The sequence below is a fragment of the Telopea speciosissima genome, chromosome 1, assembly GCF_018873765.1.
Source record: "Telopea speciosissima isolate NSW1024214 ecotype Mountain lineage chromosome 1, Tspe_v1, whole genome shotgun sequence".
NCBI lineage: Eukaryota > Viridiplantae > Streptophyta > Magnoliopsida > Proteales > Proteaceae > Telopea > Telopea speciosissima.
The window spans coordinates 8812484-8838315 of record NC_057916.1 but is presented as its reverse complement, the minus strand read 5'-3'; the positions used below and the strand labels follow the sequence as shown (position 1 = coordinate 8838315).

Genomic DNA, 25832 nt, shown 5'->3' with positions numbered 1-25832 from the left:
GAGTTAACAGCAAGGAGGAAGAAGAAGGAAAGAAGAGAAGAAGAGAAGAGAAGAAGAGTTGGGAGAGAATCGGTTGTGTGTTGAGAGATTCTCAACACACATATTACTTCATTAATAAACTCTTCTAAATTACACAGGCCTCCCTAGGGAGGTAAAAGGAAATAAAACAAGAACAAGAAAAATACAACTTAGTCATGTCTTCTAACAGGACAATGATAGAACTACCCTTATACAAGATATTCTGACAATTCTAACACTCCCCCTCAAGCTGGAGAATAAATGTCATACATTCACAGCTTGCACAATAAGGTACTAAATAGACTAGGAGTGAGACCTTTGGTGAAGATATCTGCTACTTGATCGCCTGCCTTCATGAAGGGAGTACAAATGCATCAAGAATCCAGCTTCTCTTTGATGAAGTGACGATCAACCTCAATATGTTTGGTTCGATCATGTTGAACTAGATTATGGGCAATGCTTATAGCAGCTTTGTTGTCACAATAAAGTCTCATTGGCCCTTCAGTTGCAAAGCTCAAGTCTTGAAGAAGCCTCTTCAGCCACATAAGCTCACACACTCCATGAGCCATGGCTTTAAACTCGGCCTCTGCACTGGATCTAGCTACAACTGGTAGTTTCTTGCTCCTCCAGGTAACTAGATTACCACCCACAAAGGTACAGTATCCAGAAGTGGATCTCCTATCAGAGACTGAACCAGCCCAATTAGCATCTGTGTAGCCTTCAATCTGCAAATGGTCATGCCTGGCAAATAGAAGACCTTTTCCTGGACAGGATTTCAAATATCTAATAATGCGATATACTGCATCCAGATGTCCACTCTTGGGAGCATGCATGAATTGACTCACCACCCCAACTGCATAAGAGATGTTTGGTCGAGTCAAGGAGAGATAGATTAGTTTCCCAACTAATCTTTGGTACTTACTTGCATCTATAAGAGAAGAGCCACATTCATCACCAAGTTTATGATTCGGATCTGTTGGAATATGTACTCCAGAATACTGTGGTATTCTGGTCTTTTTGGGGTAGTTTTATTCTTCTTATATTATTAAGTTTATGTCGGCTATGTGGGCTTTAGTCCCACATCACCTAGTTTAGTCTCTTTGTAATTTCCCCTCTATTATAAATAGAGGGGCTTACCTATCAATTAAATAATTCAAGTATTTACAACTTCCATCTTCTCTTCTCTCTTTTCTTCTCTCTAAAGTTACTGGTTACAGGTCCTAGGTTTCCTACATGGTATCAGAGCTGTTGTAACCAGTGATTGATTCTCTTCTTGGTTTGTAGTTTTGAGACTCGTTTAAAGGTCTCCGTTATGGTGAGCAGCCGATGTTACCGCTGCATATATATATATATCTGCTGTTTGCGTTTCGTTTGCTCTGCTTTTGAGCCACAAACATTGAATGATTCTGTTGGAGAAGATGGTTTTCGTTGGTGTTGTTTAAATCGAACCAAACTGCTGATGGTTCATTAGTTCTGCGACTATGGCTGCCGCTGTTTATTTTTTATTTTGCTTCTGCAAGTCTGTTTCTACCACTGGTTGTTCCGCTAGGTTCAACTGGGTATCGCTTTGCTGAATCGTTTGAAGGTTGCAGACATATAGCTTGGTTTGTCTCTGTTTTACCACCATTGAGTTGCTGCAATTTTTTTTTTCTGCCATACGGCTCTACTCCTCTCTTGAGGACTAGTTAATACTGTTCACGGTGGGTCTTCGATCCACTCTTTTGGGCTGATTTAAGCCCCTTGTTACCCTGCTGCTCTCTCTGGTATAGACTGAATCAGTTGCTGGTTTTTCTTCGATTGATGCTATCGATTTGCTGAAAATTAAAAAAAAAAAAAAAATTTAAATTTGAAGACCAGCTGCGTCTCGATCCATCTCGATCTACCAGTTCTGCTGGCTGCTTGTCGTTTGCAGATGTTCTTGTAGTTTCTATCGCTTCTGGCTGATTTTCCCCCCTGTTATCCAAACCCTTGAGATCCTGTTTTCACGGTTTGGTGGTTGCTTGAGGAAGACGATGAATGTTTCACAATGGGTTTCCTTTTATGAGTTGGTTTCCTTTTAGTTACTTTATTCCTAAAGTCTTATTTTATTTCTTTAAGTTTCCCTTCATGCCCTTATCATCTTCTCTTATCTACCTTTGTCCTTATTATACTCTAAATTCCCTTCATGTCCCCTTACTTCTTTATTTGCCAATTACCCTTTGAAAATTCTGGTTATTTACCAAATTGCGACTCTCCATAGGCATTATTTTACTTGTTGCATCCCATTGCTTTTTGTTTACCAAAAGGCCCTTGCAAAATTCTGGTTATTTACGGAACTGCCATTACTTTTTAATACATTCCCCTATTTGACTACCCAATTGATCCTTGAATATTCTGGTTTATTATCAGTTTGCCCTTTGGCTTGGATTGTATTTAAAAGTGGATTTTCACCAAATTGCAGCCATGCCATCCTTTTTTTTCCAACACCGTTCTCTTTCAATAATTCTAATTCCCTTCATATCCCATACCTTTGGTATTTACCCATAACACCTTTGGAAACTTCTGGTAAATTATAATTTTGTCATTCCTTCCTTTTTACTTACCCATAGCACCTTTGGAAAATTCTGGAATATTATGTTTTTGCCATATCTCTTACATCATCTCTATTATGTCCACGTGTACTACACGTGAGGGGGGGATTATGTACAATACACCTGCAGACATTGCAGAACGCAGAACTTGCAGGAACATTGGTGCAAAACATAGAAGATCAGTTTTCTCCACCATTGTCATTGGGTATCCTTCGTTATTGGGTTGAGTTTGCCGTAAGGGGGAGATTGAAGTATTGAAGTATTGAACAGTATTGAAGATATTTGGTTGTTGCCTATTTGAGGACTTTCAGTTGGGTTGATACAGTTTTTTCCGCTGCCTGATTCAGTTTGATTTCGCTGCTTGCTGCTCCAGTTATTTCACTTCAAGATTTTATGTCACTATGACAATCTGAGATTCATCACTAGATAGCTATTGAAGATCGTTGAAAGCTGCCTTTTTTGGAAGACATTCCAGTCCCGGTTTGCTGATCATGTCTGTCCAAGTTTTAAAGATTTATTTTTTCAAGTTCTTGAAGGTTTATTTGGGAGCTGCATTCATATGTCAAGCTGGATTCTGCTGCAACTTAGTTTTTTTCCATTTTGTTCAAGTTGGGCATCTTGTATGCGCCAACTTGAGGGGGACTGCTAGCATTATTAGGAGTTCCTTTTTTTCTTTAGTTCAAGTTGGATCTTCTTTCTTTACTTATTTGTGTAATCCAGCTTGAGGGGGAGTGTTGGAATATGTACTCCAGAATACTGTGGGGGTATTCTGGTCTTTTTGGGGTAGTTTTATTCTTCTTATATTATTAAGTTTATGTCGGCTATGTGGGCTTTAGTCCCACATCACCTAGTTTAGTCTCTTTGTAATTTCCCCTCGGGCTTACCTATCAATTAAATAATTCAAGTATTTATAACTTCCATCTTCTCTTCTCTCTTTTCTTCTCTCTAAAGTTACTGGTTACAGGTCCTAGGTTTCCTACAGGATCAATAGGGAAAGTGGCTGGTTTGCACCCCCATCATCCCTGTCTCTTTCAGAAGATCCAAGACAAATTTCCTTTGGCAAATGTTGATTCCTTTCCTTGATCTAGGTACTTCAATCCCCAAGAAGTATTTCAAGAGTCCAAGGTCTTTGATCTCAAACTGTTTGGCCAGAGAAGACTTCAATCTGTTTATCTCAGCAACATCATTCCCAGTTACCACGATGTCATCAACATAGACAATGAGAGCTGTAACTGTACCATTACCCCTCCTGATAAACAAGGTGTGGTCAGCTTGACTCTGATAATACCCATTCTTTAGAATGGCTTGTCTAAATCTCTCAAACCAGGCCTTAGGGGACTGCTTGAGGCCATAGAGAGCTTTCTTCAAGAGACACACTTGCCCTTCAGCTGAGGGACACTTAAGACCAGGTGGAGGCTGCATGTACACTTCTTCTGCTAAATCTCCATGAAGAAATGCATTCTTCACATCTAATTGGTACATTGGCCAATCTTTATTGGCTGCCACTGAAAGAAGAACCCTGATTGAGTTATGTTTGGCTACAGGGGCAAAAGTCTCCTGGTAGTCAATGCCATACACCTGACTATACCCTTTTGCAACCAGCCTAGCTTTGTACCTTTCCACTGTACCATCGGATCTATACTTGATTGTATAGACCCATCTGCATCCAACTGGAGTTCTCCCCCTAGGAAGATCAACTAGTGTCCAAGTATTGTTCTTCTCTAGAGCCACCATTTCCTCAGTCATTGCTTGCATCCATTTTGGATCGGATAAGGCCTCTGTGACATTTTTGGGAATGGAAGAAGACTCTAAGGCAGTGGAAAAAGCAATACCTGTAGGAGAAATGGAGTCATAGGAAACAAACTAGGCTATGAGGTTAGTACAGACTCTCTTCCCTTTTCTCACAGCAATGGGAAGATCTAATTTAGAAGGTGGGGAATTACCTGACCAAGGAGGATGAGACTGAGGATGTGGATCCAAAGAGGGGTTTTGGCAGGGTAGCTTATACCATGGTTGCTTCCCTTTGCCCTTCAACAAGCATTCACCCCTTGTGAATACACCACTTCTTTGAATCGTATTCCCTTGTATTCTTTTCTTCTGCTAACATCACCATCACTACTAGCATCAATATCAACAACATCATCAGCATCAACATCATCAACAACATCCACTTCTTTGTACTTTCCAATATCAAATAGGAATGGGGAAGTGGAGGTAGGTAAGGGAGATAGAATAGGCAAGGGAAATAGAAAGGGAATGACATCAGCATTTTGTTCACTGCTAGTACTCTCCCCCTGAACAGAATGTTGAGGGGAAGAAAAATAAGAGATGGACTAAAAGAAGGTGACATCTTTGGAGAGAAGTCACATTCGGGAAGGAGGATGGTAGCACTTATACCCTTTGGTTGAATCAGAGTAACCCAAGAAGATGCACTTGAGAGCTTTGGGATCAAGCTTGGTACGGGCTGATTTGTTGACATGAACATAACAAACACAACCAAAGACTCGTGGAGTCAAGGAGAAAATTGAGGATTGAGGAGAAAGAAGATCCAGGGGGACTTGGAGCCAAGGAGTGGAGTTGGCATCCGATTAATAAGAAAGGCAGCGATAAGAAGTGCATCAGACCAGAAGGTCTTAGGCACATGCATACCAAAGAGAAGACCCTGGTGATTTCCAGCAAATGGCAGTTTTTGCGCTCAGCCACCCCATTTTGTTGCGGGGTGTCAACACAAGCCAGTTGATGGATGATGCCATTATCGGTAAAGAACTGTTGGAGCCCCCCATACATGTACTCACCCCCCTTATCAGACCTAACAAGTTGGATTCGAGTACCAAACTGAGTACGGATAAGTTGATAAAAATCCTTAAAAGCATCACAAACATCACTCTTTTGTTTCAACAAAATAGTCTAAGTAGATCGAGAATAGTCATCCACAAATGAAACAAAGTAACGAAATCTAGACAAAGAAGTAGTAGGGGAAAGGCCCCCAAACATCAGTATGAATAAGAGAAAAAGGTGCAGTAGATCTATTACCACGATAAGGGTAAGAAGTACGACAATGTTTAGCAAAAATACAAGATTCACATTGAAAAACATAAGATGAAGGAAAAGAAGTAAACAAGTGGGGTAACTGTCTCCTCATAACAACAAAAGAGGGATGACCCAAACGGTGATGCCAAAGCATAACAGACTCCAAAGTACTACAGTCACTCCGACCCCAAACATAGGCTGCAGCAATAGATTGAGCAGGTAACCGTGGCTCAAGAAGGTAGAGTCCTCCTTTCTCAGTCCCATTGCCAATAATCCTCTTTGTCTCCAAATCCTGAAATACACAATAGGAAGGAAAGAAAGATATACAACAATGTAAGGACTTGGTGAGATGACTCACGGATAATAAGTTAGTAGCAAAATCAGGAACATGAAGGACAGACTCAAGGGAAATAGAAGGAGTAACTCGCACATTACCCTTACCAGAGACAAAAGAAAGGGAACCATCAGCAACCCTTACCTTGTCCCGACCAGAGCAAATGGAGTAGGAATCAAAGTACTGTGACATACCAGTCATTTGATTAGAGGCTCCAGAGTCAATGATCCAGGTGAGTGTAGTAGGAGCAGCAGATGAGACCTGTAGAGCTGAGGCAGAAGTAGTAGAGCCTCCAGAGGTAGAACCAGTAGCGGACCCTCCAAGGTGAGACATCAGCCGACGGAAGGCTGCAATATCATCTTGTGAGAGGGAATCAGGAGCCGGCTGGGGTCCAGGTGGGTCAGACTTAGATGTCACAGAGTGAGCCCGAGCTCCCCCTCGCTTGCCTCCACGGGCACTAGATGAACCACCACGCATACCAGGGGGCTATCCATGTAGATCCCAGCACCTGTCCTTGGTGTGTCCAAGCTTGCCACAATGATCACATTTGAATCGCTCACGGTGATCTCCACGAGGTGGCCCTTGGCCTTTCCCCTCACTTTTCCAGTCTCTGTGGGAACTAGAAACAAGAGCAGATCTCTCTGTGGATGGTGCAACATCCATAGTGGTTCTCTTGGTTTCCTCACTTTGCAAGTAGCTGTATACTTCATCTAGAGATGGAAAGGAAGATCTGCCTAAGATTTGCAGGCGAAGAGGCTCATACTTTGGGTTAAGACCACCAAGCAAAATAAGGATCCTTTCCTTTTCTTGGCTCCTGTAGACCTTTGCCTGATCATCAAAATTGGACAACTGTTGGTTGTGATAGTGATCATATTCCTCCCACAAGCAAATAACAGAGTTGTAGTACTCTGAGATACTCCTATCACCCGGCTTCATATGGATGATCTTTTGGAGGATTTGATACACCTTTGTTACATCTCCAACTCCGTCAAAAACTTTGGAGACACTGTCCCAGATATCTTTCGCAGTCTCCTTACTCATAAACCTCCTACCTATCTCAGGTTTCATAGAGAATATCAGCCAAGTCATAACAGTGGAGTTCTCAGTCTCCCACATTAGATAACCTGGATCAGTTGTAGCAGGAGCTGTGATAGACCCAATAATGTATCCCAACTTTCCACTGCTGCGTAGGGACAACTTCACAGACTGGGACCAATCCAAGTAGTTGGTATTATCTAACTTCACAACAGAGATTTGGGTGTTGGAATTATCAAAGGAAGCCATGGTTGGGAACCCACTACTCAAGCTGCCAGCTGTAGTAGGTCCACTGACTTCAGAATCTTATCCAGACACAGTAGACATAATAGGCAAACACTTCAACAATCAACACAGTGTTTTTGCTCAAGTGGGGAGTATACTCAACCCAAACAAAGAAGATAAACCAATACACAAATAGTGCTAAATCAACCAAATCACTAGGCTGAGACCAAGCCTAGAAAACAGCAGGCATACAAAGAGCAAAAAACAAGCATAACTCAGATCAAATCCTTTTAACAGCCAAGGAACTTCAGTTCATAACATCCAACAAGTGTACCATGATGCACACATTCCATTCTCAGGAACAAACAAGCACCCGATGCAAGAAGCTTCAAAAAAGGCAAACAAGAAGCGTAAATGAGTAGGCGCTAATACCAGACAAAGAACAAAAAAGGCAGCAACAGCCTTCCAATCTTCCACCTTCAAGAACAAGCTCTTAGGGCTTCAAAACAACACTCCTATACGACTTGAATGAGTTAAGTTCCAAGGCAAACCAATCTGCCAAAGGCAGAATTGAACTTGAAATAGCCCACTGCTGGCGGAAAAACAGAGTTTGCTTCCAATGCTTCACAACAGTTGGGAGCTAAATACCCTTCCTCTCAACAACCAAGAGGTTAGGGGTCTGAGACAGCTTCCCTAGGCGATTCAAAAGCACTAGGTCTCACCCCAAGAGATGGAGGGAAGAAGGAGAACCAAGGGAAATGCTTCACAGGCTGGCGGTAGCTAGGCAGACATCTTCCAAAGCTTCAAAACACTTCAGTAGCTCTTAAAACTCCCTCCATATGGCTTTGGTTTGAAGAATACTACTCCCAAGACTGTAGGAAGTATAGTATCTCACATATACAGCCTCTAATGGAATCCCCTTTACTTTTATAGGGTTCCAAAGAGAGGAGAAGACAACCACTGAGCTGAGCCGACTCTCAAACCAGAGATGCTGGCTCTGATACCAAGTTAAAGCTTCAATGGATCGATTCTAATGGAAGATTAAGGAGTTAACAGCAAGGAGGAAGAAGAAGGGAAGAAGAGAAGAAGAGAAGAGAAGAAGCGTTGGGAGAGAATCGGTTGTGTGTTGAGAGATTCTCAACACACATATTACTTCATTAATAAACTCTTCTAAATTACACAGGCCTCCCTAGGGAGGTAAAAGGAAATAAAATAAGAACAAGAAAAATACAACTTAGTCATGTCTTCTAACTGGACAATGACAGAACTACCCTTATACAAGATATTCTAACAACTCTAACAAATTGGTATGCCTGTTAGAGGATATTCTATAGTACACACTTGGTCACAATGATTTGCTTATGCCATATGCCCCAAACCCAGAACAATATCTCATGAACAGCTTCTACTGCAAAGCTCTTCATTACCTCCTACACATGGATCACCAAATGTATCGATTGTTTGTCACACCCCGGCCCGTTATTAAGGGCCAAGTGTGGCGGGATGTCTCTGACATCCAACCAATCCCCAAGGATCACAAGTGCAGTACCCTATTTACAATCACTGCTCACAGACATAGTAATAGAGGCAGCGAAAACAATTTAATTCATAGAGATAACATCATTAGTAAGAGAAGTCTAAGTGATATTTCATTTATATAAAGGATAAGGCTTGTGATATAACTATACAGTTCTCAAAGGTACCACAGAGTAAAAGTATACAAGAAACTATATTATAACTATATAAAGCATTTATAAAGCATTAAAGAGTGGGGAGGTAACCTGGACTATCAGGCCAAGATCAGGAGGTTGCGCAATCATCACGTGTGCACGAAGTATCGTGCACTTCAAACTCTAGCGCCGCCAATCCAACATTAGAAGTAACTAAATCACCTGAAAAATAAGGATATCCACAGGGGTGAGCTCTCAACTGAGCCCAGTAAGGGGGGTACAAGCATACAAACATAATAAATCCATGATGCATGTGCTAAACTAACATGTTCCTAGCACAGATACTAAGTCTCATGGGGTATAAGTACTACTACTAGTGGTAGATGCTAACCTCGGTCCCGGAACTAACCCTTCGGTTACCCCAGCGAAACCATTCTACCACGGTGAGGACCCGCCAGTTCCGGAACTAACACATCGGACCCCGACAGACCCCCAAATTACCAACCCTGCCTGTTTATTCCCACAGCGGAATTAGGGACCCGCTAACATGGGACAGAAGATGGCATCCCGGAACTAACACATTGGTCTCTGCCACGGGTTGTCCAATACCTTTCCCCCTGTTGGTAAGGGGCGCAATACTGGGTAATGAATATCAACCTAGCCCAATGCAGTCTAAACATGATGAGGCAAGCATGATCTGAGTTATAAATTACCGAATTCCATCATCATAAATTCACATCATATAAATAATTAATGCAAATGCAATGCAGTATGTCTTTGTGAAACCTATTTTACATGCAGTCTAATGCATTAAATAAAAGCTAGAAAACTACATGCTCCAGGTATAGAGGTAATGATGCATGAACATGGCATTCAATATAAAGTTGAAATTAATGTGATAAACACGTAGGAAATTAAGGTCGAATCCCCTTACCTGAGATAGTTTATAAACCTAGTCAGTTAGAATCCCAAAAGGCCAAGTAATCCTCACAAAAAATGGAGTAAAACAGTCCTAAATAAACATCAAAACATCATATATCAGTGAGGGTAATAGTCTAGGTCAAACCCTAAGGAATCAATCCAACAATCACACAAAAAGGGGCAGCCGGATGTAGACTTCCAGTGAGCCGGTCGACCGCCCCTAGGCCTGCAACAGCATCCGGGTCAGTGCCCGAATTTGAGGTTTTTGCTTGAAATGGCCAGATCTTAACATGCATGGGTCAAATTTGGTGTTTTAATACCATTTCAAGGTGGGTCAGTCTATTTTGGGTTCCAATTTCATAATTGTTTAGTTAATTTAGGAATTTCATAATTTAAACCTAAATTTCTTATCTAGGTTTCATGGACTAGTCATTAGGGACAGAAATTAAGCTTATTAGAGGTACTGCCATGGAGATTCAGGCATAACTGAGCCTAAATAGCATTAGGACAGCAAGCAATTGGGTAAGATTCTTATTACTTGAGCTCAAACTTAGAGCTTTACTGGCAGAATTTTATTTTAGGTATACTTAGACTGAAATCAAGTAAATTAATAGGAGAAGGAGATAGAAACAGCAAGAGTTTTCAAGGCTTACTTGAAATTGATAGAGAACAGCCTTGCAATGGAGGTTTCAAGTCCAAAATCGGATGAGGGAGCTAAGCCTTTAAGAGCAGCCCCAATTTCTCTCTACTTCTCTTCTGTTTTCCTCTTTCTTTCTTTCTCTCCTAAGCTGGAACGAATTTTCAGTTTTCTCTAACTTGTAAAGTGATTTGTAAATAGTATAAGAGAAGTTATATATATATATATATATATATATATATATATATAGGATACTTAACCACTAAGGGGCAGAATGGTCTTTTGGCCATAATTTATTTCTAAAATTGATTCTTTTGTATTTATTACCTTATTCCAGCTACAGAATGATGTCATGCGACATCAGGGATGATCCGGATACGGGTAACTGTCCGGAATTACATTCCCCATTGGGGAACTGGGTCCCACAGAGTCAATTTTACTAAAATACCCTTCTAACCCTATTTGGTCGTACAAAACGTTATATAAATATATTTTAAATTATACTTACATTGAGTTTAACTAAGGGAGAGGTCCTGCTGTCTGCCCAATGCAGCGACCGACACGTAGCTCAGTGCGGGGTCCCATTAGGTAAAAATTATTATTCCGCCCTTAATACACTAATTAATTAAAAATACAACATATATACATATAAAATGGGATTCTTACCTGGGATTCGGCCTAAGACAGAGAGAGGCTTTGCAGGCCATCAAACCAGCATGCCAAGCATAGGAAAAAGATGTGATATTGCCCATAGCTTGAGGTTAGCATGGGAAATATTGAACAAAAATCTGAAATCACTCGGGTTCCAAAAGTTTTTTTTTTTTTTTGCTAGTTTCACATTGTTAATCCAAGCCTGCAACAATGGCAAGAGCCTTGGCACTGGGGCTCCGACCATGACTAAAACTACAAGGGATGTCAAAGTCTTGGTAGAAACTACCAATACACTAACATAAGGAAAAGAAAATAGTATTTGCCACAGTAAGACATCAAGGCAATGGTCCCACTGTAAATGAGAAAACCAAAAGATGATTGGATCATCTTAGCAGAACACCAAACAATTAGTGTTATTTATTGAAACTCACCTGAGAAAGGAGACTACAATTTTGGAAAACCAATTCGGATTTATGCCTGGAAGATCCTCAATGGACGCAATTTTCTTATTGAGGAGACTCATGGAAAGACATAGAAAGGGCAAGAAAGATCTTTATATGGTCTTTATAGATCTAGAAAAAGCTTACGACAGAGTCCTCAGAGAGCTAATTTGGAATATTTTAGAGAAGAGAAGGATGTCATGTAAATACGTAGACATAATTAAAGATATGTATGCTGATGTGGTGACTAGTGTTAGAACAACAGGGGGCAAGGTAGTGAATTCCCAATCTCAATTGGGTTACACCAAGGATCAGCCTTAAGCCCTTATTTGTTTGTGCTCATCATGGACGACTTAACCAGAGGCATACAAGATGAGGTCACATTATATATGATATTTGGAGATGATATTATTTTGGTAGATAATTAATATTTCAGAGTTTGTTTCGATGAAAATGTGAGGATACATGATATGATGTAAGAGTTTGCTGATTGGATTACTTACTACAGATTTTGTTTTTTGCGTGATGATGTAAAAATTTCTTTCAAATAAGTGATTCGATCTTTCTTATACATATGTGGGGTGTGATAGTTTGATAGCATTGTTTTAGACTTTGGTCTTTTGTATTACTTCAGCCTCAAATTATAAGAACTAAACTCGCGCATTGGTCAAGTGCTCGCTTGCCGAACACTTGGTTACAGGTTCAAGTTCTAGAAACAGCCAATCTGAAACATGGGTAAGGCTACGTACATTTGACCTTCCCCAAACCCTGCTAAATGTGGGAGCCTTGTGCACTAACTAAGTGGGATAACATTGAGGTAGATGAAGATTGAAAATGTGTTTTTTTTTTTTAAATTCCATCATGAGTTTTTTTTTTTATTGAATATAGAAAATGTGATGAATAAAGAGTATGAAAGAAGTGACTCTAGTTTGACCCTTTAAACAACTACTGTATTTCCTTCAATGCCAAAGATGATGAAATTGGAGGTAATCAAGTGATTGACTGTAGAGTTAATACAGTGGTGGCATTGTTCTCAATGATTCACAAAGTCTATTGTGTGTATAAATTGGTACATATCTGGGTTTGACATGTGTTCCAACCTGTGTTCAATGTTCGACATCAATAAGGTGCTGTGAGGAGTTGGAAGGGGATGGTTGAAGCAAAGGGTGAGGATGGGGAGTTAAGAGAGGAGTAAATTGGAGTATTCTCTCATTCCCAAAACTGAAGATTACTTCTATGTGACATACCAACACAATTGTGCAGCAATCATATTATGAATGTTCTTTAACCTCCATAGCTGATTTCCTGCTCTGTTTTTTTTTTGGTTACGCCATCTGTATTTTACTTTTCTGTATTATGTGATTCCTTTTTTGAATTCTTAATTTCAGTATTGCACTTTCTTCCTTGTTTTCACTCTATCGTCTTCCTTGTTTTCACACTTAACTGAGTGACCCACGTGACAAAAATGGCGAAGAACCCAAACATCACAAAATTAGACAGGAAATGAAGAACATGTGTTTGATATGATATATATACCTAATAGCCTTAGGAAACATTGCAAAGAACTGATTAGGCTTCAATGCCAATGTCTTGTTTTTCTTACATAAGAGAGGTTCGAACAGCAGATTGGCGATCTCAAACCGGTTTTTAGCCACAGCAAAGGAGCATGCTTGTCCACATACAAGGCTAAATACACAGAAAGATAAAGAAATATCTCCAGGCTTTAACACTTTTATGCCTTTTAAAGATATAAAAACATCTTCCATCTCTGTAATCACTTCTTCTTTATCACCATCCTCATATGATACCAATGTTCTCTCTACTCTTGCATGGTCTTAGAATGCAAAATCTTTATACTCCTTGACCACTTGAAATGAAAAATATCTGAGAGCAGCAGGACGCCATTAAACAAATTCTTCGCACCACCATCATTAGCACCTGATAGCAGATGATCATGCCGGCCATTCATAATGTGGCTACCGATGCAGCAAACTCAGAGAAGATGTTAATAAATAAACAACCCTCATTCTCTGGAAGTAAAAATAATTGTTGATATGTTTATTTGCATAAAAGGTTTGCTTCACAATGCAAGAAACTTTAGAGATGTCTACTTTGATCAGTATTTCGTTCTTTCTTTCTCTTTTGGAATTTAAAAGAGAGGTGCAACATGAGGACTTTCTAGGAGGTCACCCATTCTCTCTTACTATTACTTTCGCAGAAGCACGCTTAAAAGTAAAAGGAAAGAGTTAATGTTGAGGTCAAGAGAAACCCACCATTTTTTTGGATTCTTTCTATCTATCCATTTCATTACTTGGAGAAAATTTAATTTGTTAGGTATAAGATCTACTTCAGAAATTCCCTGCTCTGGAAGTGAAACTTGAATTGAGAAAAATCAATACAACAAGATACGATTGGACTTGCATTGAAGCTTTGAAGATCCTAAAAGTAAGTGCTCCACTAGATTTTTTCACTCGATTACTTGGTCTCGCTCCTCAATCAAATATTCTTCTTCTATGGTTAATACTTTTGACCTTAATGGCCTCTAACCAACAACTAATGTTTTCTTGACATTATTTGGAATGCAAAGTTTGACGCATCGTTATCCCCTCCAATTCGCTGTCCGCTCCAATTCTTCACATAGGAGTGAAAATGATCACACTACCCCTTGCCCAAACACAATACCCAAGGTAGAGTAGGGTGGTCATTTCCGCTCATATGTGAGGAATTGGAGTGGGCAATGAATTGGAGGTGATAATTATTCAAAGTTTGACGCTTCTGATTCAACTTAATATGGATGACACTAAGGGTTTTATGGAAAAGCTTCCTTTCCCCCTTCTTTTATGTTCTTTTTTGAATATAAATTAGGAGAGAAGAATACCTATTTACGTGGCAAGCGTGGCTCTTGTGCCTAGACACAAAATCGTCTTACCCCATGGAAAAGCGGAGGTTGATGTTTGCACGTACGCTACCATTGGCCAGGGCACATATGTAGGCTCTAGAAGTCCAGAGACTCCAGACTGCATTCTCTTGCCCAAAAAATTAATTTATATTACAGTTTCCACCCTACACCTAAATATTTCTGGTGTTAAATAATTCTAGTTTAAACTAACACTTTCATTAAGTTCTTAGCATAAATGGTGAAGGGACCCCTTCGTGTTGGAAAGCCCAACCCAAGGCCTATCGGGCTTCGGGCGGGCTCGTCGGGCCAAACTTGCACCCCTAGTTTGAGGTATCAATATCGGATCGGCCGTATTGAGCGATAAGTATCAATATTGGTACAAGTTGATCTCGTATCTATGAAATGGTATGGACCAGGGATAAAATTGTCACAGAAACCCGATTTTTTAAAGGAAAACTTGGGGCAAAACTCTTTGATGTCATGGATTTATTGCACGGTATCGGATTGGGTATCAGCTATCATAGAAACTGATAAAATACCAATATGGATTGGCACATATCGGCCTAGATCAGAGAGTTTAGCCCTTGGGTTTCCTAAATATTGGGTCTTTTTTTTATAGCTTTGCCTCTAATCCATACCATTCCACCAATACAAGATCGGTCATGTATCATGATTGGTGGTTTGTGGTACTTAAACGGGTCACCTGATACCGATACCTCAAACCATGATCTGTATTGGTCTCACATCGATTTTTGGGATGGCTGATTCCCATCCGGTTTCGTGGATTAAATCCATGCTTGAGCCAAATCACCATTTATGTGACATCAAGTAGGGATTTGGGAGTCTCATAAAAAAAAGTTGGGATTTGGGAGTTAAGGGGAGATAGAAAGCAACCTAGTCGTGTGGCCCGCATGGCCCCTACGCCTAGACACAGAAGCACACAAAAGTACAATGCTACTTAGATGGAAAGGCTGAAATCTCACTTAGGCCAATGCTTGTGCAAGCACTCCTATTGGCCAGCATGTGCGTACAAGCTCTAGAGGCTCAGGCAGCAATCTCTTCCGCTCCCCTTTGCAACATCCGACGGCTTTCCACAACAGATATTTCAACTTCGACCTCATGTGAGGTGAGCTCCCTGCTACAGTTCTCCTCCTCCTTTTAGCAATGTCACAACCCTCCCCTCACCCGCTCGATCACCGTCCCATCCCATACCATTTGCAACACCACCTTTTAGCAGGAGTGAGGAGGACAGTAAGTGCAGGGGTGATGGTATCGTTGCGAGGTGAGCTCCATTTGTCTCCTCTCTCATCTTCCGCCACAAAAAATCTTTGTTTTCCATTAAAGGTCCCATTCTGGGCACGACGGAGCTAGGATCGCAGAGGAGGGGCTGGGGTAAGGGTGTCAAACAAGACGGTTTTGGGTCATTGGGACAGCTACTTATCGGTTCAGTTCCAAAGGGTTCAAAATAATCAAATATGTACAAAATTTTCAAGCATACAAATAAATTTTTTTTTTTTTGGTAAACATACAAATAAATTTTCTAAGCATACAAATAATTGAATATATTCTTAAGCATAAAATAATTAAGAATACACCCAACTAAGCCTAAAGTAATCAATAAACCTTAGTTTTTCTTTATAATTACAATATAACTCTTATTATAAACCCATAGTTTTTCTTTGTAGTTACAATAAAACTCTTATATAAGTTAGAACTATTAAGTATTAATTAATCCTAAATAAGTAATTTAGGCATGTTAAACACTTAAATAAGTAATTTAGACATGTTATTCATTTGTTTTTCTTTAGGTTTTTATGTTGTTCCCTTGAATTGGAGACTTGGAGAAGTGAGTACAAAAAGGTTTCTATGCTACTGCCTTGAATTGGAGAATTGGAGGTGTGCGGAATACAAAAAGGTTTCAATGCTATTCCCTTAGGTTTGGAGACTTTTATAAATAATGAGAGAATTGGGTATGTCATTAATTTGCGGTACGCTAGCGGCATGCATCGATCATACGCTTGAATACGGGAGGGCAGGGCAAAGAGAGAAGAGAGATGAGAGAGGATGACAAATGTATATATATGAAGTGTCTAATCTTAAGGCGTTTACTATGCCCCCTCACATTAGCGTTTTTTATCATTTTTTTCTCTTAAAAAATAAATAAAAAGAGTACATTGTGACAAAGCGTAGGAAACATAGGTTCAGAGAACCCTTCCCCTATACGTATATCATTAAAATTAAATTAAAAAATTCCATTTACTTTCAACTCAAAAGGAAAATAGATTTTGTTTTCGTGTTTGTTTCGATATAAAAAGCAAAAAACAAAAAAAATGACATTCAAAAATAAGAAGGGATAACTGTACAACAAAATAAACAGGGCCTCTATTAGTGTTCTTTTAAATCTTGACATCTTGTGTCCATAAGGATGGTTGTTCTAAAGGGCATTTGCCTTTCAGTAGCATAAAAGGCCTTCACACATCTCTCCACGTCTTGTGATGGCATGCTCATTTAAGCAGAGCAGAGATGCTGGCATGGTTGTAATTTTTTTAACATAGTTTAGGGTCACTAATATTTCCAATGAATGCTAATGATAGAATATTCAAGGTCTACATTTTGGGCAAGAAACAGGGTAAAAAATCAATAAGAAACTGGTACCAACAGAAATGTAAGATTTCAATAAGAGGGGGGGGGGGGGGTGGGAAGAAACAAGAGTTATTGTAACGTTTACAGCAACGATAATTTCATTATCAAAGACTAAATTTACAGTTGATGTCAAACATATTACATATGACAATTAAAGAAGGAAAAACCATTCCTGTAGCGATTCTGAAGTGCAAGAAAATGAATACAATAATCAACATTAGCAACAGCTACTAGTTGATGCATCAGCTTCTGGAGGTTTTTGTTTGAAAATGTTCTTTTTCACACCAGCTGAACCTTCAGCCAACAAACTGGGTGTGTCCAAGATCTGCACATCACCACCGAAATCATCATCATCATCATCCACAATGTTATAATCCATTAAATTATTGCATTCACACGAACAAACTAGAAGGCACATATTCAGATTTGAAAACTCTAGGTTGTGTATTAGTTGATGCAGAGTAATGACAGCATTTGAAACATGATGTACAGATATTTGAGTATGTCCGAAGAAACCATAGATGAACAAAAGAAAAATGCATAAGATTATAAGAACATATATATATTCTTATAAACTTTAGTATAGATTAAAGAATTTCAGGAAAAAAATTGAATGGTCCCAGATGCAAATACCGACATAGAATTACTTCACGAGCTTTTCATATTGTCAGCAATACATCTGCAACAATAATACCATGGCTACAGCTGACTGACAGCCACTTTGTTTTTTTGCTCATTTAGTCATCTGCAAACTCGTGGAAGACAGACATATGGGAACTGATATGGCTTCTATAAGATACAACATCCTAATTACAACAACTCCTCAGCCTTATCCCCACTACATGGGGTCGACTACATGGAACCTTGCAACGATAAAAGATTGACAAAGTAAAAAAAGAAAAAGGACATAACATCAATACTGACACACCAGCATTAACTAAATGGGATCAGCAACATGGATATTTGCCCTCCAATCAGCTCTATTTGAGATCATGCTTGAAACAAGACCTAAGCTATGCATGTCTTTCCTCACCACTTCTCCCAAAGCCATTTTAGGCCTGCCCCTAGCTCTTTTAATGCCTTCAATCTGGATCAAGTCACTCCTCCGAACTGTAGCATTGGAAGGCCTCTGTTGACCATGACCATGCCACCTCAGACGACTCTCTCAAAGAACATCTCAAATCGGGGCAACTCCCAAATCAGCTCTAATATCCTTCCTAGTCTTGGTGTAACCCAATTGTAATTGGGAATTCTCTACCTTGACCCCCACATTTCTTACGCTAGTTACTCCACCATCATACATATCTTTAATAATGTCCATATATCTACATGACACCCTTCTCTTCTCCAGTATTTTGCAGATTAACTCTCTAGGAACTCTGTCGTATGCTTTCCCTAAGTCAATAAAAGACCATATGGAGATCCTTCCTGCACTCCTTATATCTTTCCACAAGTCTCCTAAGTAGGAAAATAGCTTCCATTTTCTTGGCATAAAACCAAATTGGTTCTCTGAGATGGTAGTTTCCTTTCTCGGGTGGATTTCAATTACTCTCTCCCACAACTTCATCACTTGACTCATTAGCTTTATGCCTCTATAGTGTTATTGCAGCTCTGAATATCACCTTTGATTTTGTAAATTAGGACCACAATGCTTCTCCTCCATTCATCTGGCATTTTCTTTGAGCTCATAATCTTGTTAAACAACCTGGGTAGCCAAGATAAACCACAAATCATTAGGCTCTTCCACACCTCTATTGAGACCTCGTTTGGGCCTGGAGCTTTGCCTACTTTGATTTTTCTTAAAGCTTCTTTTACCTCAGACACCCTAATTTTACGTATATATATATACGCAATGTGGTATCAAGATGAGTAACACAGCCTTCCGGGGCCCTATTATCCATAAAGTTTTCATTAAGTAGGCTGTAGAAATACGCCTTCCATCTCTCTTTAATGTCCTCATCCCTTACTAGTACTCTACCATCATCACTTCTAATACAAAATACTAATTAATGAGAATTATAACCTAAAAAGAACAAAAAGATTTTGTACCGTTTTCTGTATGTACAACCAGCTAACCCGTATCTAAGAGAAACCTAGATAAAGGAACCCTCGTTATTTTTACTACTATCACAATCAGTCAGGGAAGAGGGTGTAGCATATACTGTCAGAATAGAGGACACAAAAAGTATAAAAAACCGTAGTATTATCAGGCTATCCGCAAAGAAAGATGTGAACATTCCGTCATCTGCTCTAAATGTTCATTGCAATTACTAACACTAATTTAACTGTCAAACTTCTATCAACACAAGGGTTTAAGTTGGATTGGTTAGTGCTTTCCATTTTGTACTATTGCATGGTTTGGCTGAGTATGAGCTGAGTTTTAGTTTATTAAGCCAAGAATATCATGAGCTGACAGCATGAAATGAGCAGATGATGCTTAAGCTGGCAATGGAAAAAACAATTTTTACCTCACAACTTCTTCTCAGTTTCCCTTATGGTTGTTTACAAAATCGAGTTCTCCAATACTTCAATGATTTCTTGGTTAAAATTTTGGATAGATGCACATAAATAATACACATATATAGTGAAGTATGCTTAACCCACCTCAGAGCTGTTTCACCTTCAAAAACTAGTTGAATAAATTTATTTATTTTTAAAAAGAAGGTTTGCTTCATGAATAATTAGCTTCATTGGTCAGTTCAGTTTTGGATCTATTCAATACCCCATACATTTGGTAAATTACTATAGTTAGGACATCAAATTAAGAAAATCCTCGAAGAAGAGAGCACCAGAGACAGCCACATCCACATTAAAGATGAAAATTGCTCTACTAATCTGTCTCTTAGATCTTAAAAGTCACAGGAAAAATCAGAGGTCAAGGTCTCAGTTGCATTGAGATTTAGGCTTTCGCCAAGAGGAGATGAACCACTGAGATTTATGAAGTCGGGCAGACATAATCAGATCTGAGATCATCACTGAGAGTTAAGAGGAAGTCATTAAAAGCTGGGACTCAACCCATGGGCTCCTCACCTGAATCTTATTCCTCCATTGGTCTCTCTCTCTCTCTCTCTCTCAGTACAATTGAAATGACACAAATTGGTCAAAGGAGGGTGAAACAGAAAATGGAAAAAAGCAGCGGCTAGTTTTATATTGGAGAATTCACTGGGTTTACTGATTCATCGTGGGATGAAGCAAAACATTTCAGATTTTTTGGCTAAAATAAAACAAAATTAATAACTAAGGTCTTTGCACTCAAACAATAAGATGGTAATCCATCATCCAAAGGCCTCAATTAGTTGTACAATTAATTATACCAGCAGAAGTACTCTGCAATTCTCAGAGGTGATAAAAAAAAAAAGAGGCTGATGGATTATGTATTGTCGAAATTAGATAAAGTTATTTTTAATAGGGAAAAAATGTGAAGATTCACGACTCTGAACAGATAAACCAAATTTGTAGAAGGTTGAAAGGATTATCTGTCTGCATAAACACCTCCTATATTAGTAAATTACAGTGTACAAGGTGAAAATGTAAAGGAAGAGCGAATCTGTAGAAAAAATTTCTTTTTTTGGGTACCAGTAGAAAGAATGATTTAGAGGAAAAATGAATGAAAGGCAAATGTGTGGAGTCGTTGTCTTGAAACTGACAGATGAATTCTTCCCATATTGAATATTCATCTTAAGAAATCTAATGATGAGTTCCCCCTACCTTTGTGATATTCTCCTCATTCCAAATTTGGGTGGAAATAAAAGCCATAAAGTTCTCATAACATAGCCACATAGCGAGGACCAAAACCAAAAAATGCCTGAAATATAAGCAAGTAGGACAACTTTCTGGTAACACAGCAGCAGAATAAGACAAATTCTGGACTCAGCATACAAGCGAGAGGCCCAGGTCACCACCAGGTATTCCAGATAAGGGAATTTAAAAATTAAAATTTATAAATAAAATACTAAAAAAATCTAATAGGTCAAATATGCCAACAGATTAATAAACTGGAAAGAACTACCTTACTAAACAGAATATAAATAAGTAAATCAACTATTAGACACTTAGAATAGTAATGGACTAATGATCTTGGAGTTTGCACCATTGAGTATATTAAACAATGCAGTCACAACTGAAGCAACAATGCATTCGCTATTTAGTAAATGCACAATATTAAACAATGCAGTCACCACTGAAGCAACAATGCATTCGTTATTTAGTAAATGCACATTCTAGAACTCGTATATTTGCACGATCAAGGAACATGAAGAAGAAATGTTTATACCTTTAAGACAAGCTCCTCAAAACACTGCTCTACATTAACTCGAGTTTTAGCACTACATTCAAGAAAGAGGCATCCATACTCCCTAGCAAAGTCAATTCCCTCTTTCTTGGTGACAACCCTTTCACTTTCCTGCAGATAAAAGGGTGGAAAAATGATCTGCTTATATCACTCATTTAAATGGGGCATAATTCTACGATAAAAGAAGATTGCTCGATAAACAAAAGAATACGAAATAGACACTAGTTAAAGAAAAACACTTTCTAGTTTCAATTATTTTTGAATCCTAGTTTTTTTTTTTTTTTTGTTGAATAAAAAATGTATTACCAAAAGGAAAAGGGACAAGAAGGGGGGGGGGGGGAATATACAAGGGGGAAGAGAGGGGGGGGAAAGCGAACCCACTAGCGGGTCCTCAATAAAGAGATATCTAAACCCCAGGAAACAACAATATGCCTGTTTCTTGGGGTGTCCGGGAGGGGCTTCAAAGGCAAAACACGTAGCTTGGAGGAAACATCGAAGAAGATGGCTTTCCAAATCAAGTTGAACGAACGAGAATTGGAGGTCCATCTTCTAAGGTTCCTTTCCATCCAAATGTGATAAAGGGCTGCACCAAAAACAAGTCTACCAATAGTGTCGCATATGGTTTGCCCAGAAAAGCTCATGTCCAACCAAAGCCACTCTCTGGCAAAGGGGCTTAACGAAAGTTTTCAACCAGAAAATCCATGAAGTACCTTATCCACTTTGTTTCCAACTAGCATTTTGATGCAATCTTGGTTTGTTGAGTAGAGGTCAATCTCCTTGGCCCATACATCAGAGAGGTTTGTGAATGTATCTCGCCGTGTGACGTCATAAACTGTCAAGTTCCTCACACAAGGGAAAAAATTACTACTGCTTTCAAACAAGTTAGCTGTAAATAAATTATGTTTCATAGATGTAGAAGCAAGCTAGGCAGGAAAACACAGAAAAGCTACATCTATAAGCCAACTAAGGATTTTGATGCTATTATCATATTTCAACCCCACCAACTATAGTTAAGTAATAAAATTGAATAAATTCTTCTTATTCAGCTCAAACAATCATTAGGTTCATACTCAACAATGCCCAAATCATTCTTTAGTTACTTCTGGAACAAAGATATAATTTTTCCAAATAGGCACACTTTCTGACAGTAGAGGAGTTTCAGAAGTAAAATAGCTTGGGAAAGAAACATGGAACAGGATTAACCTTCACTTGTTGTTCCTAAAACCTTCCCTCCAATGACATGTTTATATAAATAAAATGAGACTTAAATACTGAATTTCAATCACATGAATTTTGTAAAGAAATACTGAATTTCTATCACAATGAAATCCAAATGTCATCATAGTTGTTGAAAACATTGCCATGCAGTCACAAGTCAATAAATTACAAAATGTTTCAACTTGTGCAAAACCATCAGACATCACGATTGACATTTGATCCATCCAGTGAGATGAATTTGAACAATTTTTGCAGATGTATCAGTAACAATCATTCATGACAAAGATGTAATTCAATTGTTGTTAACACAGTTACAATCCTACTTGGAAATGCTAAGTGCTACCAAGGGATTGGTATTTTTAAATACATTGTATATTATTCATCGTCCCAAAAAGAATAGCCCATGGAGGACCACTCTATATGTCAAAGATATGGCATCCGCATATACCTTACTTAACAGTCCAAACATGGATAGCCATAAACTCAGCACAAAGTATAATTTCAAACCATTAGCATTTAGCAACAGCCAAAATAATTTTTCAGTTTACAGAACATCCAGAAAATTGAGAAACTTTACGTCACTGATGCAGGTACACTGCCTTGGACCAACCCAAACCCATTTGGAACCGGGTCCAATTTGGGTCCTAGTAGGACTTTAGGATTTTTATTTATTTTGGGATTAACATGCAATCTTTTATTTTAGTAATTTAAATAGGAGATATGCACTAGGAATTAGTTTCCTAATTAACTTTCCAATTTAGAGTAGGTTTATTTTTTTATTTAAATACATGTAACTGTGCAAGTAGAAGGCAGATTTGAATGAATAAAAGTTTTGAGTTTTGTTACCAGATTGGTACAAATCAGGTTGTGTGACCTCTTCTCCTCTCTCCTGATATTTCTTCTTCTTCTGTTCTTTTTCTTTTATTACATTTCCTGCTAACGAAATCCGGTGATGAACGACCTGCTATAACCTTGCAGATATCAACCCCTTTGGCCTGAGATTCTGGGAGTTAACTCACTTCCTCAGGGGGATTCAGTCCCTTGGATATCTCTCCCAAAGTTCCTTATATAATGGTTTACTGATCTGAAACCAGATCTAGAATCTATTGTTCCGCTAGAGCCTGTTTCAGAATTTTACGACAAATCTCCAGCTTCTGCTTCGAGGTATTGTAGGCTGGATTCAATTGAGCATTAGGGTATCGACTTCTCCCTGAAATTTCGAGTGAATCTGAGGCTGTTTAGGTGAGTTCTATCACCTAAATTCTAGACTGGTTCTACCGCCCCTGTTTGGAGTTCGAAGGTTGAAGAAGATAACCTTTCTTTCACGATTCCTTATTTCTTAATCCTATTACCCCACTTTCCCATATTACCCCTTCTTTCTCCCTTTATCCCCTTAAATCCCTATTCTACAAACCCTTCCAAAATTGCCCCTCACTTCATACGTGACTAATTCCCTTTGGTTCCTTTTCTTGTGAGTTTGATTCCCAACAAATTTACCAGATTGCCATTGAATTAGTGAATCTTATATTTGAGTATTTCCTTGCTTGGGTGGGTCCACAAGCAACCCAATAAGGGTTATTTGAAGCCGGGTTTGCATTACTCACCGCACAAGATTTCAGTGAGGCTACATATCTTTTTATCTATAGCAAGACTACACTTCAAGTGAATCCACATTTTCATCAACACAAATAAAATAAAAAGATAAGTATAGAAATCAACACCATGCCCCAAAAATACAATAAATAATAGGGCGACAGGGAAAGAAATACCCATAATGATCCCTTGTGCTCCTCTGTAGTATGAACTTGTTAATGTTCTAAACCTCTCCTGCCCAGCTGCATGATGAAAATAAGGCATAACTTAATTATTACCTTTTAATTTTGTGTGTGGGTGGGTGGGTGGGGTGGGGTGGAGGGGGGACCAAATGAACCTCATCTGCCTATAAAGAAAGATGGTGAAAAATGCCAAAATGCAAGCATACCATTGAAATAATATTAAAAGGAAGCACAAACAAGATGACAATACCTTATTCTAACAAGGTATTGTCGGACCGATCAAATGATCTGTAGCAGCCGACAGATCAAATGAATATAATTGTCGGACCGAGGACAGCCTTTTTCACAGTCAATGGTCACACAGGCTTTCCTCTCGATCGGAGTCGACCTCAGTCCCCCGCTTCCGAATAGAGTAGTTTGCCGTCATCAAGCGAACCGGGACTGAGCTTCTCCCTTCCTTCTCTTTTTCTCTTCTTCTTTCTCTTTTCTTATTTGCAATATATATATATCAGCAATACAGGGACAGAAAAGGAACAAAAAGAGAGGAGGGGGAAGCCCTCTCGGTATTACAGCCAGAATGTCTGACGCTAATCCCGAGAGGGGTCTTTCCCTTTTTTACCCTCCAACATACACTTCTAACATATATATTGTTGGGTCTCTAGTCCAATGGGTATTCATTGTAATGGGCCACCTTAATGGTCCTAGTCAGTTTATGTTATTTTATAAGTTCAAGATTGGTTTAAGCCCTTCCTTTTTTGAGTTTGACCTGTGTTTTTGAGTCTTTTATATAAGTTTGCAAGAGGCGGCCCTACCCACGAATTTGATGAATGAATTATGGTTTTTTCTTCCATTGTTCTGTGAGATTCATAATAACTTGCTGTGAGATGCCGTGAGACCCTTGGTGAGAAGCTAAGGCAGGAAGACATGGTGGGATATCAACTCTGAAGATCAGGCAGGATTCCTCATTCCAATCTTCTCTTCTTTTATTTTCTTTTCTATTTAATAAAAAAGGGCGAAGCTGGTGCATGAGGCTCCCACCACTGTGGGATCTGGGGAGGGTCCCGCAGCATCCGTGCATCCCTTGTTTCAGTTTTCTGTTTTTTTGTTCTGTTCTTGCACATACCCACTTTCGGGAATTTCAATTTGTCCATTGTTTACAATAGGATACCTTTCATGATTAGGTTTCCTGGTGGAAACGCAAATCCAGAAGTATTGTTCTTAAGGAATCTTGGCTTGCAGGTTTAATCCTTATTCCATCTCTTATTTGGAGTGAAAGGAATCTGAGAAGACATGATGGAGTTCAGAGGGGTCCGAACCTTCTATGGAGATTATTCTTAAGAGACTTTGCTTCAATCTCTCCTTCTTTAAGATGTCGGCCTCCCTCGATTTCTGTTTTGTTGACTGCAAGGCGATTAAGTATCTCCTTGATCCCAAGCAGGCCTAGTGAATTTATGGAAATCTTTTGGTGTTCTCCA

General features: G+C 39.1%; 1 protein-coding gene across 2 annotated transcripts; it reads right to left on the bottom strand.

The window, feature by feature from the left end:
- Positions 1 to 409: 409 nt before the first annotated feature.
- On the bottom strand, positions 410 to 24458 carry LOC122656855 (ras-related protein RABC1-like). 2 transcript variants are annotated; one of them, XM_043851544.1, is made up of 5 exons: positions 24352 to 24458; positions 22075 to 22196; positions 21347 to 21475; positions 17290 to 17398; positions 410 to 431 (listed from the first exon to the last, which is right to left on the bottom strand). In XM_043851544.1, exons 1-4 carry the CDS (start codon positions 24437 to 24439, stop codon positions 17291 to 17293), a joined length of 447 nt encoding a protein of 148 aa, XP_043707479.1. In that variant the 5' UTR covers positions 24440 to 24458; the 3' UTR covers positions 410 to 431; position 17290. The 2 variants fall into 2 exon arrangements, with proteins under 2 accessions (XP_043707479.1, XP_043707472.1); XM_043851537.1 differs by lacking the exon at positions 410 to 431 and having other exon boundaries at positions 17260 to 17398.
- Between the last annotated feature and the right edge of the window lie 1374 nt (positions 24459 to 25832).